Raw genomic sequence first — 15,780 nt, 5'->3', positions numbered from 1 at the left:
AGGAAATGTCCTTACCTGATGGAATGCATTGAAAAATTGAATTTTCTAGGTTGATTTGACAGTCAACGGTAAACAAATGTTTTCCAATTTTTTATTCGACATTTGCGCACTATCCCCAAATTTTACAATGGGCAGTAGAAAAGAAGAGTGCCTAAAATATATCAGAGAAAAGGTTGGAAACAATACTGTATTGGTATGTATCTAAAAAAAACCCTATATAATCACATTACGAAACACTATATTTAGAATTTCTACATGCTTTTTACGATAAACTTCTAAAATTGTTGAAAAATATTTCTTTCTAGGTGTTGGTGAGCGGAGGTGTAGATTCAACAGTATGTACAGCTCTCCTACGAAGTGCAGTGCATTCAAGTAAAATCAGAGCCGTGCATATAGATAATGGTAAGAAAATGGATGACACCTGAACCTACTAATGTTAGTTTACTAATTTTCTGATAGGCGCTAAGGAAAATATTAATGAAACTAACAGTTATTTTTTCCTTTTCAATGTATTCTTTATAAACGTTCATACACTTAGCTCTAGCTGTACCGCACAAACAATGAAGCTAGAGCGAGTGCGTGTGCGATTCGCACCCACTAAAAACCACCCACTTTCTAGCCCCAACCTCGCGGGACCATCATTTAGGTATTACCAGTGTTGTGCATATTTGTATTCGTAAATACACATATATTCGTACTCGACAAAGTGAATATTTGGGTATTTGGAAAAGTGAATACGAATACGGCTGTAATCTCACGTCCAAAAGCGAATATAAACGCATTCGCACTTATGAGTAAGAATACGCATTCTGTTGGATTAATATTTCCAAGTGCTTCCACTAAAAGGACGAGAATTGAAGCCAAGGTTCTACATGTGTTTCTTGAAGAAACCTAAGGTTTATGACCTAGGTATAGCAGATTAATGGTCAGTTAAGATTTTATGGTTAAAAATCACATTCTACTAAATGTGTTTTTCTCGAAACTGCATGTTGAAAGTCTGCCGTCACCATAGCCCAAAATCTATCCAATGAAATTCTTTGAAATTTTCACGACTTATTGAGAAAATATTTCTTCGCAAACTAGGATAATTGCGATTCACTCGGCCATTTTTTTATTCATTGAAGAAACCTTGAAAAAAACACCAAACTTTACAAAAAAAAAGTTTAATAAGGCACCAAAAACTTAGCAAACAGTATTTTTAAATAATCCTAGGACCATAGTTAATTCCGCACGTTAGAATGCCATTTTTGTACTTCAGTTATGAACTATGCTGTCGGGCTGGAAAAATTGAAGGTCTTCACACTGGGTGACCCTGTGTTTTCCTATGTATGGTGTAATATGTATAATGTATACGTATAAAAGTTATTTTCAAGCCTGAGAAGAATGGCAAAACAACGACATATTTTTCTTCCCCGGTATTTATGTTAGGCCAATGTCTGTGCCTGGATCAGACATCAGGCAAACAAATGTCTGTTCCAGATAAAGTCTGAGCCTGTCTCAGACATCAGGCAGTCTGTATCAGACAACAGGCAGATGTCTGTGTCTGAAGTGAACAGGTGGTTGGACAATTGACTTACACAGTACGTGCATATCAGTCTAGGCTAAAGTCTCTCACAGTGCATACATATAGTTATGCGCATCTCGCTTCGCCATTTCGGCTTACGACCGACACGCCTTTGCAAACGACCGGACAAATATTACATTTCGAATCATCTATGTGCAATTTGTACACATATTCATAAGTACATATTTACAAGCAAGCCGAAATAACGAATTGAAATACGCACAAATATATGTGCGCACTGTGAGCTGGACTATTCCCCATTTCGAAACTTAAATATTTACATATATATGCGTATTTTGTAAGTGGCAATTATTTATATCGTGACGAAAATCATTTTGGAAAATTATGTGTGACGTCAATGTTAATCGTAGTAATGACAATTAGCCAAGCCATGTAAATTGTATATATGTAGGGTGAATATTTGGTTAGAATAATTGTTACCAGATGACTCTAGTGCCAGTAAGGACGTCTAGTCAAAGGCGTAGTAGTTTTCTAGTAAAGTGCATGCCTTTCTGGTATGTTCCGCGGGGTATAAAAGGGCCTGAAGTGCGCCTATGAAGTCAGTCTAGTTCTAGAGTTAGAACAGATCGTATTTATGCCGACGCCTAGAGTAAAATTGATTACGCCACTCCGGCTAAAAGCAAGCTTCTACAGTGTTTCGGCTCACTAACATTCGGCAACATTCTTGCAAGTGCCGCGACGGCGCCAGCTGCCTTTTGGCATTAATATTCTAGGTTCTTCCTAAAGCTCAATTTGGCGTCAATTACCACTTCCAGGTACTGGATATCCGGCTAAGAGACGAACATATATCCATCGGCTCTACCCTTCGCGGTGTTTTTTTCCTACAGTTCATTATTAAGACCGTTTTCTCGTCCACCAGAATCCAGCCTTTTCCAACCAGGCCTTTACCGCTCTCACCGTCTCCGCCGCATAAACTTCCACACCGCTGCGACTATGTATTCTTTGGGATCCTCATCCGCCCCGTTCGAAAGAGTTCTCTCTGAAAGGAAATTCTCCACCAGACACACCAGGCCAATGCGCTTTTTATTCGGCCCCAGTTAGCGGAATTGAATGCGTTTTTAAGGTTTTGTTTGCAAAGCAAAACCTTATTAAAATCGGTTCAATGTCTGTCTGTCTGTCACACGCAGTTTTCTCAGAAACGACTATACCGATTGACACGAAATTTTGTGAAACTGTGACCGCCCAGACATGCAGTGAGTGATATCCTTCTACGTTGAGATTTAGGGGGGTCCCCATACATGTGAAAGGGGGGTGTACAATTTCATAAGGGATATCAAATGAAAGGTCTTAATTAGTACTTTTCGAAGCCGGTCTTAGTTTTAAGATTTGTTAGAAAGGTGGGGAGTGGGAGGGGTGGAAAGTGATGATTTCTTTAACGGACCTATTCTCAGAAACTACCCAACCAAAAAATCTGAAAAAAATCATGAAGCTGCCTCTATATGGTGCCCAGGCTTCAAAATACTCTCCATATCGATATCTGTTCAAGTTAAGTTAATAATAGTATATTATCGTATTTTTGGGGAAATTGAGTAAAACCCACCTTAAGTTTATCGCAGAGTTATAAAAATTGGTGGTAGTATAAAATATAATATGAAGCATATTGTTCCCAAGTTTGATCAAAATCATACTAACAAAGTTACAGTTGCTCAAAGTTAACTTTACCGTGTAAATTTACTGCAACTAAATATCAATATCACACTAAAGTGGGTAGTCAGACATGCTAAATGCAAAAACATTACGGGCTATGTACAAATGGGATAGTTCTATACTCAAATATACTCAGAAGAAGCAAACAAAACCTTTCATACCTGAAGCGCCCAGCTTCCGGTTTCCTGACTTATTAATATTCAAGGCTAGAACGGCGCAGCAACCACCAAAATTCAGGGCGTCTTTTGCCAGGCTCACCACCATGCTTATTGCACTGCGGACACTGCGAGAGGCCATTGTCGCTTTCAATGATGGGTAAGAGTCTGTTATATATGACTCTCCTATCATCTTCCCTATTTTATCCAACAGAGTTTGGAAAGCTAAACCAACTTCCTCCTTTTATGCACGCCTCGAAGGTGCTGGCGTAGAGGTTGGGCCTAGTTTTCAGTGCCAGCTACAAAGCTCGGTAAGTGATGCCATTCAAACCTAGGGTCTTATTGTCACCGATCCTACCACATGTTTTCCGTAGCTCCTCCTCCGTAACTGTAGGTATCAGGCACTCGTTGACCTCCATCCTTATTCTTCCGCTGTCTTGGTGGTGAGGAAACAGTGTTAACAATCTGTTTCAGGAGTCGCGGACAGGTCGCCTGGGATGATCTTCACAGCCTTTTCATAACCACCCTGTAGGCCCCGCCCCAAGGTTTTACATCAGCATGTTCGCACAACTGTTTGAAGCAGTTCTTTTTACTTTTGCAAATCGCCTCCTTTAAGCGGCCACGCAGTTGTCTCCACCTTTCACCTGCAAGGCTTGTTCTGCCAAGATCCTGCGCCGGCTCACAGTGGTTGAGGGTGATTTGTAATAACCTCATTTGCGACTTGTGTTGAGGACTCTCCTGTATTCCGGGCAGCTTCTGCTGCTTGCAAAGTGCGATGGCCCACCCTTCCTTCCCTTTACACAATAAAACAATTTTGGTCTGCTCCACAGTCCTCGCTGATGTGACCCTCCGCTCCTCATCTCCTGCATTGCTTCTGCCAACAGTTTGAGTGCTACCACCACTGGTAGGCTGATGATAACCGTTTGTGTCCCACCGTAGGCTTTCCGTAGCGTTTTTACTGCAGCCTAGTCAAATAAAGTCGAACTTATTTTTCAAAACCCCTCGAACCTCCTCCTTCGTGGTGACTTCATCTATACCCTTGCAGACTATAGAGATCTCCAGCTTGCTAGCTCTAATTTCGGCTTTCTGAACCAAGGACTCAATTTGATCCTTGAGTTCCAGCATAGGGTCTCCTTTCTGAGGCCGTCTAACCCAACTAAAATTATCTCCCAAATTGGTAAGTTAGGCCTTCACTTTCTTGAGAATGTCAGCATATAACCCTTCGCCATGTTTGAAGATTATAATAACTTCCGGTCGTATCCTCATCTTATTTTTCTTTTTCCAAAGTGTCACCTTTCTCAAGGGTTCCAAATCCTCCCCGGTTTCTCCTCTCCCGAGTTTTGAGTAGACGTCACTTGTATTGCCTGGCTTACTTTTTCGCCCAATGCCATTACTCGTCTTTCATCCTGGATCTTGCCGTTCGCCAACCTGATGCCTCAAATTATAGCTCTTATTAAGGTTTTGTGTAAAACAAAACCTGATTAAAATCGATTCACTGTCTGTCTGTCACACGCATTTTTCTCCAAAACGGCTAAACCGATCCAAACGAAATTTGGTGGACAGATGGGAACTATGAAATCCCACGCATACAGTGAGTGGCATAAATTTAGGTGGAGTTTAAAGGGGGGCTCCCCATACACGCAAAAGGGGGATTCAAAAATTCATCCTAAGACTTCCGAATTTTGTACCAGCATAGAGGACAATATTTTGTATATACACGCAAAATTTCGTAGAAATCTGGCAATTAACGCCAAAGTTATAGCAGTTCAAACTTAGCAATTTCGCGCGAATTTACCGCTTCCAAAGCCATGCAAATCAGATGCTGACGTCATAATTACCCGGAATAATTGACATTCGCGTGAAATATTAAAGTCGCATTTATGAAGAATCTACTTATCTGCAGCACTTTTTTAAGATTTTGTGTAAAACACTTATGTGAAATCTAATCTTCGAGAGATGTCCTATTCCGGTATCTGCTCAAAAAAATTACTAATAGTATATTATCAACTTTTAGAAATTGACTAAAAAACTCCCCTTAAGTTCATCCTAAGTGTACTAAATTTTGCACCGACATAGAGGACAGCCTCGTGCATACACATGCCAAGTTTCATGAAAATCCAACTATTATTGGGAAAGTTATAGCAGTTGAAACTTATCAAGTTCGTGCTAATTAACAGCATCCTAAGCCATACAAATAAGATGCTGACGTCATAATTAACGAGAATAATTGAAATTCGAGTGAAATATTAAACTTCCATCCAAGAAGAATCTAATTCTCCCTAGCCCTTTTTTATATTTGATGTTGGTTAAATTGTTGGCATTTGCTAATAATATTAAACTCAGAGTGTGAAGCGTATGAGGTTGACTATTTCAATACAGGGCTTTCCATCAAATGATTTATTTAAATTACTTTCTAAAAAATAGATGCCAATAGAAGTTTTAACTATGTGACACGGAACTGTCAGGCTCATCGCTCCTCACATCTCCTTTTTCTTTAGCCTTTAGTTCACAAGCGGGGTCGGCTCGTCGTGATCGGTTTCGTCATTTTATTTTATCAAATGCCTGATCAGGATATAATCGCGAGACCTTCAAATCGCCATCCAGTGTATCATGCGACCATTGTTTTGGCCTGCTTTTTGGTTGCTTACCATTGACTTCGATGTTCTGACCAATACTGGTTGTTGAATTCTCGTTAGCGTGAATTACGTGACCACACCATTGAAAACGCCTCTCTTGCAGTTTTTCCACGATCGGTGCAAACCCATATCGATCGCGGATATTCTCATTTCAAACGTGATCAAAACGTGTCACGCCACCAGTGCAATGCAACATTTTCGTCCCCATTACCGCAAGACGCCGTTCATTGTCCTTTATAATCAACACTCAAATTATAGAGAGGGACAGACGGACGACATTGCAGTAAATTTTAGATTTGGGACGTGCGCTGATACGACGATCACAAAGAACACCAGTTGCGGAATGTCACTTCGTCCAGGTGGCGTTAATGCTTGAAACATTTCATTACGCAGTTCTCCATTGGCTGGTAGCATTGACTCGAGATATGTAAATCGCTCAGTTCTTTCAATGGCAGTAATTTGCCCCTCCAGATATTTAAATCGCTGAGTTCTGGCAATGGCAGTAACCTGCCCAGAACTGAGCGATTTAAATATCTCGGGTCAATGCTATAAGCCAATGGAGAACTACGTTATGATCCTCACATAGGGAAACACAAAACCTTTTATACCTGAAGCGTCAAGCTTCCGATTTCCCGACTTGTATTTTAATGAGTATTCCGACGTTCCTCGATAAATTCACAAAGCCCTAAGATTTTATTACTAAGTGGGATCAAGGCAACTCCCGATTTGTTGTTGCACTTTATGTCGCTCAAGTATCTCAAGTATCAAGTATCTTGTTTCCCCCTTCCCGTACCCCGTTATACTCTCCCCTTGGAAATAGTATTTTCATTCACGGAGGCTTTGCCTATAAGCGTGGGTGTCTACGAAGAATGGAGCTTGCCCACTCCAAAAATCGAAGCTCTACAACGTAATTTTCATTATTCTTCTCATTTACGTTTGGCTGGTGGGTGGCGTTTTTGTTCCCACCTACCTGGCCTGCGGGTTAGTATACCCATACACGTACATATCCAGATGCGTGCATGTGCGAGTCTATATCGCATTCGGCGAGCGTTCCCTTCCCTTCGTACCGAGAAGGGACGCACCTGATGGGAGATTTGGCAACTCCGCACAGCTATATATATATTTATGGGCGGAGGTCGAAATCTTAAAAAGACGCTGCCGCGCCAGGTTGCAGCAGTGTGTGGGATTCTCACCCACTAAAACCACCCCACTTCTCCGCCCATATCGTCTCACGATCACCGTGAAGTATTACTTTCGCGAGATGGGTTTTGGTTTACACCAGCGGAACTAAGTCACGCGTCCGTCGCGTTTTTCAGGATTCAGCCAGTTCTTGCAGCTTTCCCTGTATCGCAGTTACTGTTGCGTTTATCGCGCATTCGAGACAGTCTGGGGACTCATCCAATCCGAAGTGATACAAGTACTTCCTGTATCCACCGTGTCCCGTAAGGAACTGTGTAAGGTGGCAATTCAATTCTCCATGCTTCATTCGATCCATCTCTCAATACACGGGGTCAGTTTATGGGTCCAGTGGCCTTTTTCGGAATTATCCCACCGTTGCTGCCATCTTCTGTACAGCTCCTTCCTATTGGCATTTCGGAGGGCTGCTGTTCCTTCTCCGGGATTCACCCTCCTTCTCTTGTAGATCCAAGGCAATCATCCACGCGATAACATACACTGACTCATCCGATACTGGGCTATATGCACTGCACATCCTCAGCACGATTGGCCAGTATACTGAGCTTACCATTCCTCGTTTACTGTGTTTTCCGAGTCTCTCTTGGAGATAACTCTTGATTATCCGAGCTAAGCAACCAGGGCCACTGACTTAAACTTGGTGTCCTTAATTCAACCCCAGTTAACGGAGTTAAAGGCATTGCTAGCATCCAGCATCACTACTACGCAGCTCTTACCAGCGGCCCATGCCTCTCGAGTAAGGTCCCCGACCGTTGCTGGGGCACCGACCGTGGACCGCGCTTTGCGCAATCCATACTACCGCTCTGATAGACTACCCGTAGCTCGACGAACGGAAGCAGCCTCTTGTATATCACCCTCTCCAATATCTTCCCCATAGTGTCTAAAAGACAGATAGGACGATATGAAGACGGTTCGCCGGGTGGTTTTTAGGGCTTTGGTAGTAGAACGAACCTCTGTCTTTTGCACTGGGCGGGAAACACTCCTTTCATCATGCACGATTCAAATGTAGTTCCTCCCCGGGCACCACGGGGATTGAGAAGATGTCCTGTTGGACCGTTGGTCCACTATCTTCTTGTTGCGAGAAAAGGATTAGAATTATTTTTAACAATAGTCACGGGCGTGTCACTTGGAGTAATTTTTGTCCACGAATCATGTTCATTACAACCTTGTACGCAGCACCCCACGGGTTTGTATTTGCCTCAAGACCAGTGTTGGACATATTTGTATTCGTAAATATGAATACGAATAAATTCGTACGATGATTTACGAATACGAAAATGAAAGAATTCATTAAGGCGCTAATATTTGCTATCCAGGCGGATACTAACATTTCAATACAAAAATACTCCGCATTCGTACTTGGAAATATTATTAATCCAACAGAATTTTTATTCGTACTCGTAAATACGAATACGGTTTTATTCGCTTTCGGACGTAAGAATACAGCCGTATTCGTAGTCACTTATGTAAAGACGAAAATATTCACTTTTTCAAAAAGGAATATATTCGTATTCGAAAATCGTCCTTCGAATTTGTTCGTATTGTTATTTACGAACACAAATATGCCCAACGCTGTTCAAGGCACAACTGCTTGTAGCAATTCCGCTTACTTTACGGTATAGTCTTCTTATGGCTACCTCGAAGATCACGCTATTCTTTCTCCGCGCGATTGTCCGAAGGTAGATGAAACTCCTCCACGATTCTCGAGTTGCAATACATCAACAATTAACTCCGTAAAAGTTTCATTTCGAACAAAAAATAAAAAAAAAATACATTCGACTTATTTTATTACGAAAAATTGGTATAATATAAATTGTGAAATTTTAGTCGATCGAAAAAATCCTACGTACTCAAAAAAATACAGTTCAAATTTGGATTTGATCTGTTGAAAATTGGAGGCGTTAGGTTTTTGACCCATTCGAAAAACAGGTTTCGCGAAAAACGCGTTTAAAGTTTCGAGTGCTGAAATTCTAAGTAAATTTATATTCTACCTATAATTTACGATACGAATAGTTCTTCAAAAGGAATATTCTTATGCCCCTCATCGTTCCCTGGTGAAAAATATGCTCTACCGCCTTCTTCAGCTTCTTGGGTGAGGAAACGCTCAACGCCACCCGAATAGTACAGGGTGGCGTTAGCTTCTAAGCAAAAGTTATAATAATGAAATCCCACGGTAATACCAAGTTCATTTGTAATTTGCATTATTGCATTGGCGGACCTCGGCGTAAAACCGGGATGTCTGTAGTTCCTTATTAAGGCAGACCTAGACCAAATACCGGTTATTGCGCCATTGATTATAATTATTGGTATCATTGAAATAAATGACTGCAAGGTTCAGCAGCATTTGCTACTGGAAGCAAAGCAGTAAATTCTTTCGAATTTTGGGTAAATAAATCCAAGCAATGCATTTTTAACTCTTGGTAAATTGGTTTTTTTTGCTTCAAATAATATATTTGGTATTACTGGAGCATGTTCGTAATTATTTTCATCTCCTTCGATTGCCTTTCATAATTGCCCATGAAATACCACCCCCAGGGTATACATGATGTTGGAGCTTCTCGTTCTTAGGAATTTTATAATATAATGCGTGGTTCAAATAACTTTTTAAGGTTTTGTGTAAATACAATATATTATGTCCATCTTAGAAGTAGAAAATTTGGCATGAGTGTAGGGGATAACATAATGCACAATTTGGTCAAGTTTGAAGAAAAACGAACTATTATTAACAAAGCTATAGGGGGTGAAACTGTGTACTTGTGTAATACAAAACCTTATTAAAATATTAAAATCGGTTTACTATCAGTCTATCTGCCAGTCTGTCCGTCACACGTATTTTTCTCGGAGAATTTTATAGCGATTAACACCAAGTTTGGTAGAAAGGTGGCAACTGTGAACGCTCACGCATACAGGGAGTTGCATCCTTTAACATCGAATTTAAGGGGAGGTCCCCATACATGCAAAAGGGGGGTATAAATATTTTTCCATCAAATATAGTCATGTGGGGTATCAAATGAAAGGTCTCGGTTAGTAATTTCCGAGGCCGGTCTTAGTTTTGACATTTCTTAGAAAGGTGGGGAGTGCGGGGGGTTGAAAGTGATCATTTCTTTAAGGGGGCCATTCTCAGAAACTACCAAACCAAAAAATCTGAAAAAAAAATCAGAAGGCTGTCACTATATGGTGTCTGGGCTCTGAAATAACTACCATACTGATATCTGTACAAATAATGTTAATAATAGTATATTACTACAATTTTTAGTAATTGGATGCAAAACCCCCTTTGATTTATCCTAGCACTAGGAAATTGCAGTGCATGATCTTACCAAGTTTAGCGGAAATCGCATTATTGCTAACAAAGTTATAATACGTCAAAGTTATTGTTTCTTTGCAAATTCAAGACTATGAATGTCAATACCATCCGAAAGTGGATACTCTCGCATAATACATGCATATATTACGTGCTAAGAAATACACAAAACCTTTCGTACCTAAGGCGTTCAGCTTCCGGTTTCCCGACTTGTTGCGAATTTGGTGTATTTTGCAACGTGTTTGACGTCATCATCACATATCAATTCGTCAATACCACAACGAAGTGAGTTCATATGAATGAGGGCGCAAAATATTATTTTGTTTTAGTTTTTTAGTCATTTGAATATTAATATCAATTACTCTAAACAGACATGTGTGTATGTATATAGGTATGTAGTATATGCGTGCTAATGAAATTTGCGGATAGTGTCTACTTCAGATAGATATATTTTTACATTAAGCACATGAACATATGTATACTTTTGTGTAGGAAGTAAATCGGAAATATGGGTGCGGTCAATTTGCATATATGCATACATGCATATATATGAACAGTATTCGGAAATAGGCAGTTTGTTTGTTTAGGGTGAGGATAATATCTATGGCTGTAATATTGGAAAAATATGAAGGAGTATGTTGGATTTACAGCTATATACGGATAAAAAACTGTGCATTGTGCCTTGTTTCTAACATAAGATGAACACAACACCTTTGTACCCGAAGCGCGAGCTTCCGGTATTCCGACTTGTTTATATAAACATATCGGAGTCAGCATTTGCTCCATTTGTACCTAGCTGGTAACTTTTATGCACTTAGTTTGTTCGACTATTCACTTTAGTATAATAATAATAATCGTTGGCGCAACAATCCATGTTGGAGCCTTGAAGTGTGTTAGAGCACTTCACTTTAGTATGCTACTGACAACATCGTAAAGTACAATTAATTTACACAAAAGAGACAACTTTGGGGTTTTGCAACTTTGTTAGGAATAGTGCGGTTTCCACCAAACTTGATCTATAATATAGCCTATATTGCTGCTTAACTTGATAGTTTTAGGATAAACTTAAGGAGGTTCTCTATCAATGTCTTCAAATTGTCAGGTTTTTATGTTGAATAGTTTCTGAGAATGGATTAAAACAGCCGTATTTAATATACGTACATATAGCAAAAATGTTGCCAAATATTGGTGGACCGAAACATTGCCGGAGGTTGGTGCTAGCCGGAGTGGTGCGTTCCATCCTGCTCTACTCGTCGCCTGCGTGGGCAGAGGCGCTTGCAAACTCTCAGAGACGGAAGCAGGTGAACTCGGTTTACCGGCGGATGGCTTTGAGGGTTTGCAGTGCTTTTAGAACCACATCAGATGAGGCAGTATTGGTGGTGGCAGGCATGATCCCGGTTGACATTCTGGCCAAAGAAATGAGTGTCCTGTACAATGCAAGACATATGGAGGGGCATGCACAGCGTAGAAATGCGGCAAGGTCAGAGTCGCATGATCTCTGGCAACGCAGATGGGACGAGTCTACGAAAGGTCAGTGTACGCACAGGCTCATTCCCAACATTAGGGTGTGGCTTGAGCGAAAACATGGGGAGACCAACTACCACATTACCCAGCTCCTCACGGGACATGGTGGTTGCTACAGGCAGTATCTGCACCGCTTTGGGTTGGATGATTCTCCAAACTGTCCCAGATGCAATGGCATACTGGAGGATCCAGAGCATGTGATGTTTCACTGCCCACGATTTGCGATGGAGAGAAGGAGCTTAAATCAGGTGCTGGGCAGGAGCGGGACCCCGGAGAGCTTGGTTACTGAGATGCTGGAGTCCGAGGAGAAGTGGCTTGCGATTAGCTCCGCAATCATCCAAATGCAGGAGGAGTTGCTGAAGGAACAAAGAAGGAGGAAAGCTGCAAATAGAAGAAGGATGAGTGCCTAAGAGCAAACCTACCCCGCGAAGTAATACCTGAATGGTGGTCCCGCGGGGCTGGGGCTGGAGAGACCGGGGGTGGTTTTTAGTGGGTGTGAATCCCACACGCCTCCGCTGTAGTTCCGCCGTTCGGGCGGCGGAGCTGCGGCGGACGTGTCTTTCTAAGATTTTCCACCTCCGTGTACGCACAAAAAAAAAATATACGTACATATATACATATGTATGCTTTTCCCACAAAGTAAAATAGAAATATGGGTATGATCAATTTATATACGTGCATATATATGTATATGTACAGTATTTGGAAATAGGCAGTTTGTTGTTTATATCTATGGCTGCAATACGAGGTATGTCTTGTAGTTTTGAAAAATATGAAGGAATATGTTGAATTTGTAGCTACAGTCTGTTACATAAGAGCGTGGTCACTGTTACACGTAAATAAAAAATCAGAGCGCCTTGTTTCTTTTTCTATGACATAGAGGGCACCTCAGTCCTGCATGCTTTTTGTAAAAAGTCAGCTCTCTGTCAAATTTAGTCTTGAATTGAGTGGTTTGTTCGAAATGAGTTGTTTTTACGCCTCTCGCTTTGAGGCAATCTTTCTATGTTTGCATGAAAAAGGACCCAAATTAATGCAAACTGCTGCTGCGAAATATATGGGAAAGTCGAAGCAGTTCGTTAGCAAGTGGATAAATCGCTATAAAAAGGTCGGTAACGTTGATGATTTTCCTGATCGCGGAAGTGCAAGCAAAGTCTCAAAAAAAGACGAAAAAAAGATTCACGCATTGTTCTCGAAAGATCCAACTTTGACTTTACGTGGAGCTGCTGTGAAATTGAAAGCAAAAGGTGTTGACATATCTCACGGAACGATTCACAGGCACTTGCTTGCCAATAAGCTGAAATATCGCAGTACCTTGGAAAAACCAGTGTTGAGTGCAAAACACGTTGAAAAACGAGTGGAATGGGCGAAGGAAAACTTGGACCGCGATTGGAGCAACGTAATTTTTTCTGATGAATCCCCCTTCTGGGCATTTCCGAGCATCAAACACGCCTGGACAACCTCCACCAGTAGGATGCTTCAACGGACTATTAAACACCCCGTCAAGGTCCATGTTTGGGGGTGCTTCTCAAACAAAGGTTTCGGTACTTTGTTCTTATTTGCCGAAAAAATGAATAAAATATATCAAAAGGCTTTGTTATCATCTGCTAAGCAATGGTATATCAAGAAAAATGAAAGCTGGATCCTTCAAGCCGACAACGATCCGAAACATCGGAGTCGAGCGTGTAGGGAGTGGAAGGCGCAAAACGGAGTTGTCACTTCAGATTGGCCATCTCAGTCACCGTATGCAAATCCCATAGAAAATGTGTGGGCTCTGATGAAAATGCAGCTTCGCAGATGCAAGCCATGTAATTTTGATCAACTTTCTCGACAAATTCGGGAAATTTGGAGGTCTTTTCTGGTAGAATATGCAGAAAAACTAGTGGAAAGTATGCCCCGACGGTGCCAGGCCACAATTGACAATGCAGGAGATTGGACTTGCTACTGAGGTATTTGCATTGAGTATTGACGACCAAATTATCAATAAATTTGCGAATTTTCGAAAAATCAATTGTTGTTATTATTTAACAGTGACCACGATCTTATGTAACAGACTATATATAAGAATAGAAAATTGTGGGTTGAAGTTTCTTACATCCGTTGAACACAAAACCTTTATACCCGCATCGCGAGCTTCCCGTATTCCGACTTGTTATATCTTCATTATGGTTCAATGGTCTGAAAATAGACAAATCCCCTCCACAATGCATTGCATTGCATTTCAAGCAAAAACCGTGGTTGAAATGTCGAGAAAAAATCCAGCTGCATATTTCCAGCTTCTGGTTGAATCTATACTACGAAGAATGAAGGCTATATATGATGCTAAAGATTTTCATTCGGAATATTAAATATTCCTTGAGTTTTGATGTCCCTCTTACGATTTTTGAGCTATGTCCGAATTTCAATTTTGCCTACGCAAGTAGAGTTTCTTTTGTAATTCACTCTCAGTAAGGGCTTTGTTTTATTTTTTTGTATATATTATTTGCATTGTATGCCTGTTGTGTGTGTGCTGCCCATATTATATACGTGTATGTATTTTACCGGTACGCAAAATCACAATTTTCAGTTCGGTTCAATTCAGTTCTACCATAATAACACATCGTTCAATAAGTCCCGGGACTAACTATGAAAACAACATTTTATCGGCAAAATTCTTTATTATTCATCAACATAATCTCCTTCAAGGGTTATACAATCATTCCAACGCTTCTCTAACTTTTCAATGCCATGTTTGTAGAACGATTTGTCTTTTGACTCTAAATGAGCCTCAGTAGCAGCGATCACCTCCTCATTTGAGCCAAATCTTTTTCCCTGGAGCATCTTTTTGAGATCCGCAAAAAGCCAGCAGTCGCTGGGGGCCAGATCCGGCGAGTACGGAGGATGAGGAAGCAGTTGGAAGCCTAATTCGCTGAATTTAGTCATCGTTTTGATTGACTTGTGGCCCGGTGCGTTGTCTTGATGAAAGATGACTTTCTTCTTCTTCATGTGTGGGCGTTTTTTTCGCTATTTCGGCCTTCAAACGATCCAATAACACCATATAGTAGTCGCTATTGATGGTTTTCCCTTTTTCGAGGTAGTCAATGAAAATTATACCATTCGCATCCCAGAATACGGACGCCATGACTTTGCCGGCCGCCTGTTGTGTTTTTGGACGCTTCGGGCGGCTTTTACCAGTCATACGCCATTCAGCTGACTGCCGACTTGACTCCGGAGTGAAATGGTGAATCCATGTTTCGTCCACTGTTACATATCGACATACATATTACAACCTGTTTATTGCGAGTAAACAGTGCCAAACAGCTCTCCGAATCATTGATACGTTGTTGCTTTTGTTCCATTGCGAGCAAACGCGGCAGCCATTTGGAAAAAACCTTTTTCATAGCCAATTTTTGGTGCAAAATAGTAAATGCACTACCAGTTGATATGTTCATCATCTTAGCTATCTCGCGCACTTTCATTTTGCGGTCACCCATCACGATTTTCAATACTTGCTTGGTTTTTTCGGGAGTTACTCCCTCATTTGGCCGACCCGAACGTTCCGCATCATTTGTACCAGCACGACCGCGTTTCACGTCGAAAACCACCGACAAATGGTTGTTTTCGACGGAGTAGAGTCCGGATAACGTTTTTCAAGCCATTGCTGAGCTTGAACAGTGTTTTTTCCCCATTAGAAAACAATGTTTTATCAACACACGAAACTCGTTTTGGTCCATTTTTTGACGATTGCAAAGGTAACGT

The 15,780-nt window shown here is 41.0% G+C and overlaps 1 protein-coding gene across 3 annotated transcripts in view; it reads left to right on the top strand.

Moving 5' to 3' along the window:
* LOC119649421 (GMP synthase [glutamine-hydrolyzing]) overlaps window positions 1–15,780 on the top strand; it is a 103,677-nt gene that overhangs the window by 70,365 nt on the left and 17,532 nt on the right. For all 3 annotated transcript variants that reach the window (XM_038051565.1, XM_038051574.1, XM_038051581.1), the window contains exons 6-7: window positions 50–193; window positions 306–402. In XM_038051565.1, the coding sequence (XP_037907493.1) occupies window positions 50–193; window positions 306–402 (241 nt within the window). The remainder of the gene's footprint in view (window positions 1–49; window positions 194–305; window positions 403–15,780) is intronic.

The sequence above is a fragment of the Hermetia illucens genome, chromosome 1, assembly GCF_905115235.1.
Source record: "Hermetia illucens chromosome 1, iHerIll2.2.curated.20191125, whole genome shotgun sequence".
NCBI classification, from domain to species: Eukaryota; Metazoa; Arthropoda; class Insecta; order Diptera; family Stratiomyidae; genus Hermetia; species Hermetia illucens.
The sequence above is the reverse complement of the archived record's forward strand: the minus strand, read 5'-3'. Positions and strand labels throughout refer to the sequence as shown.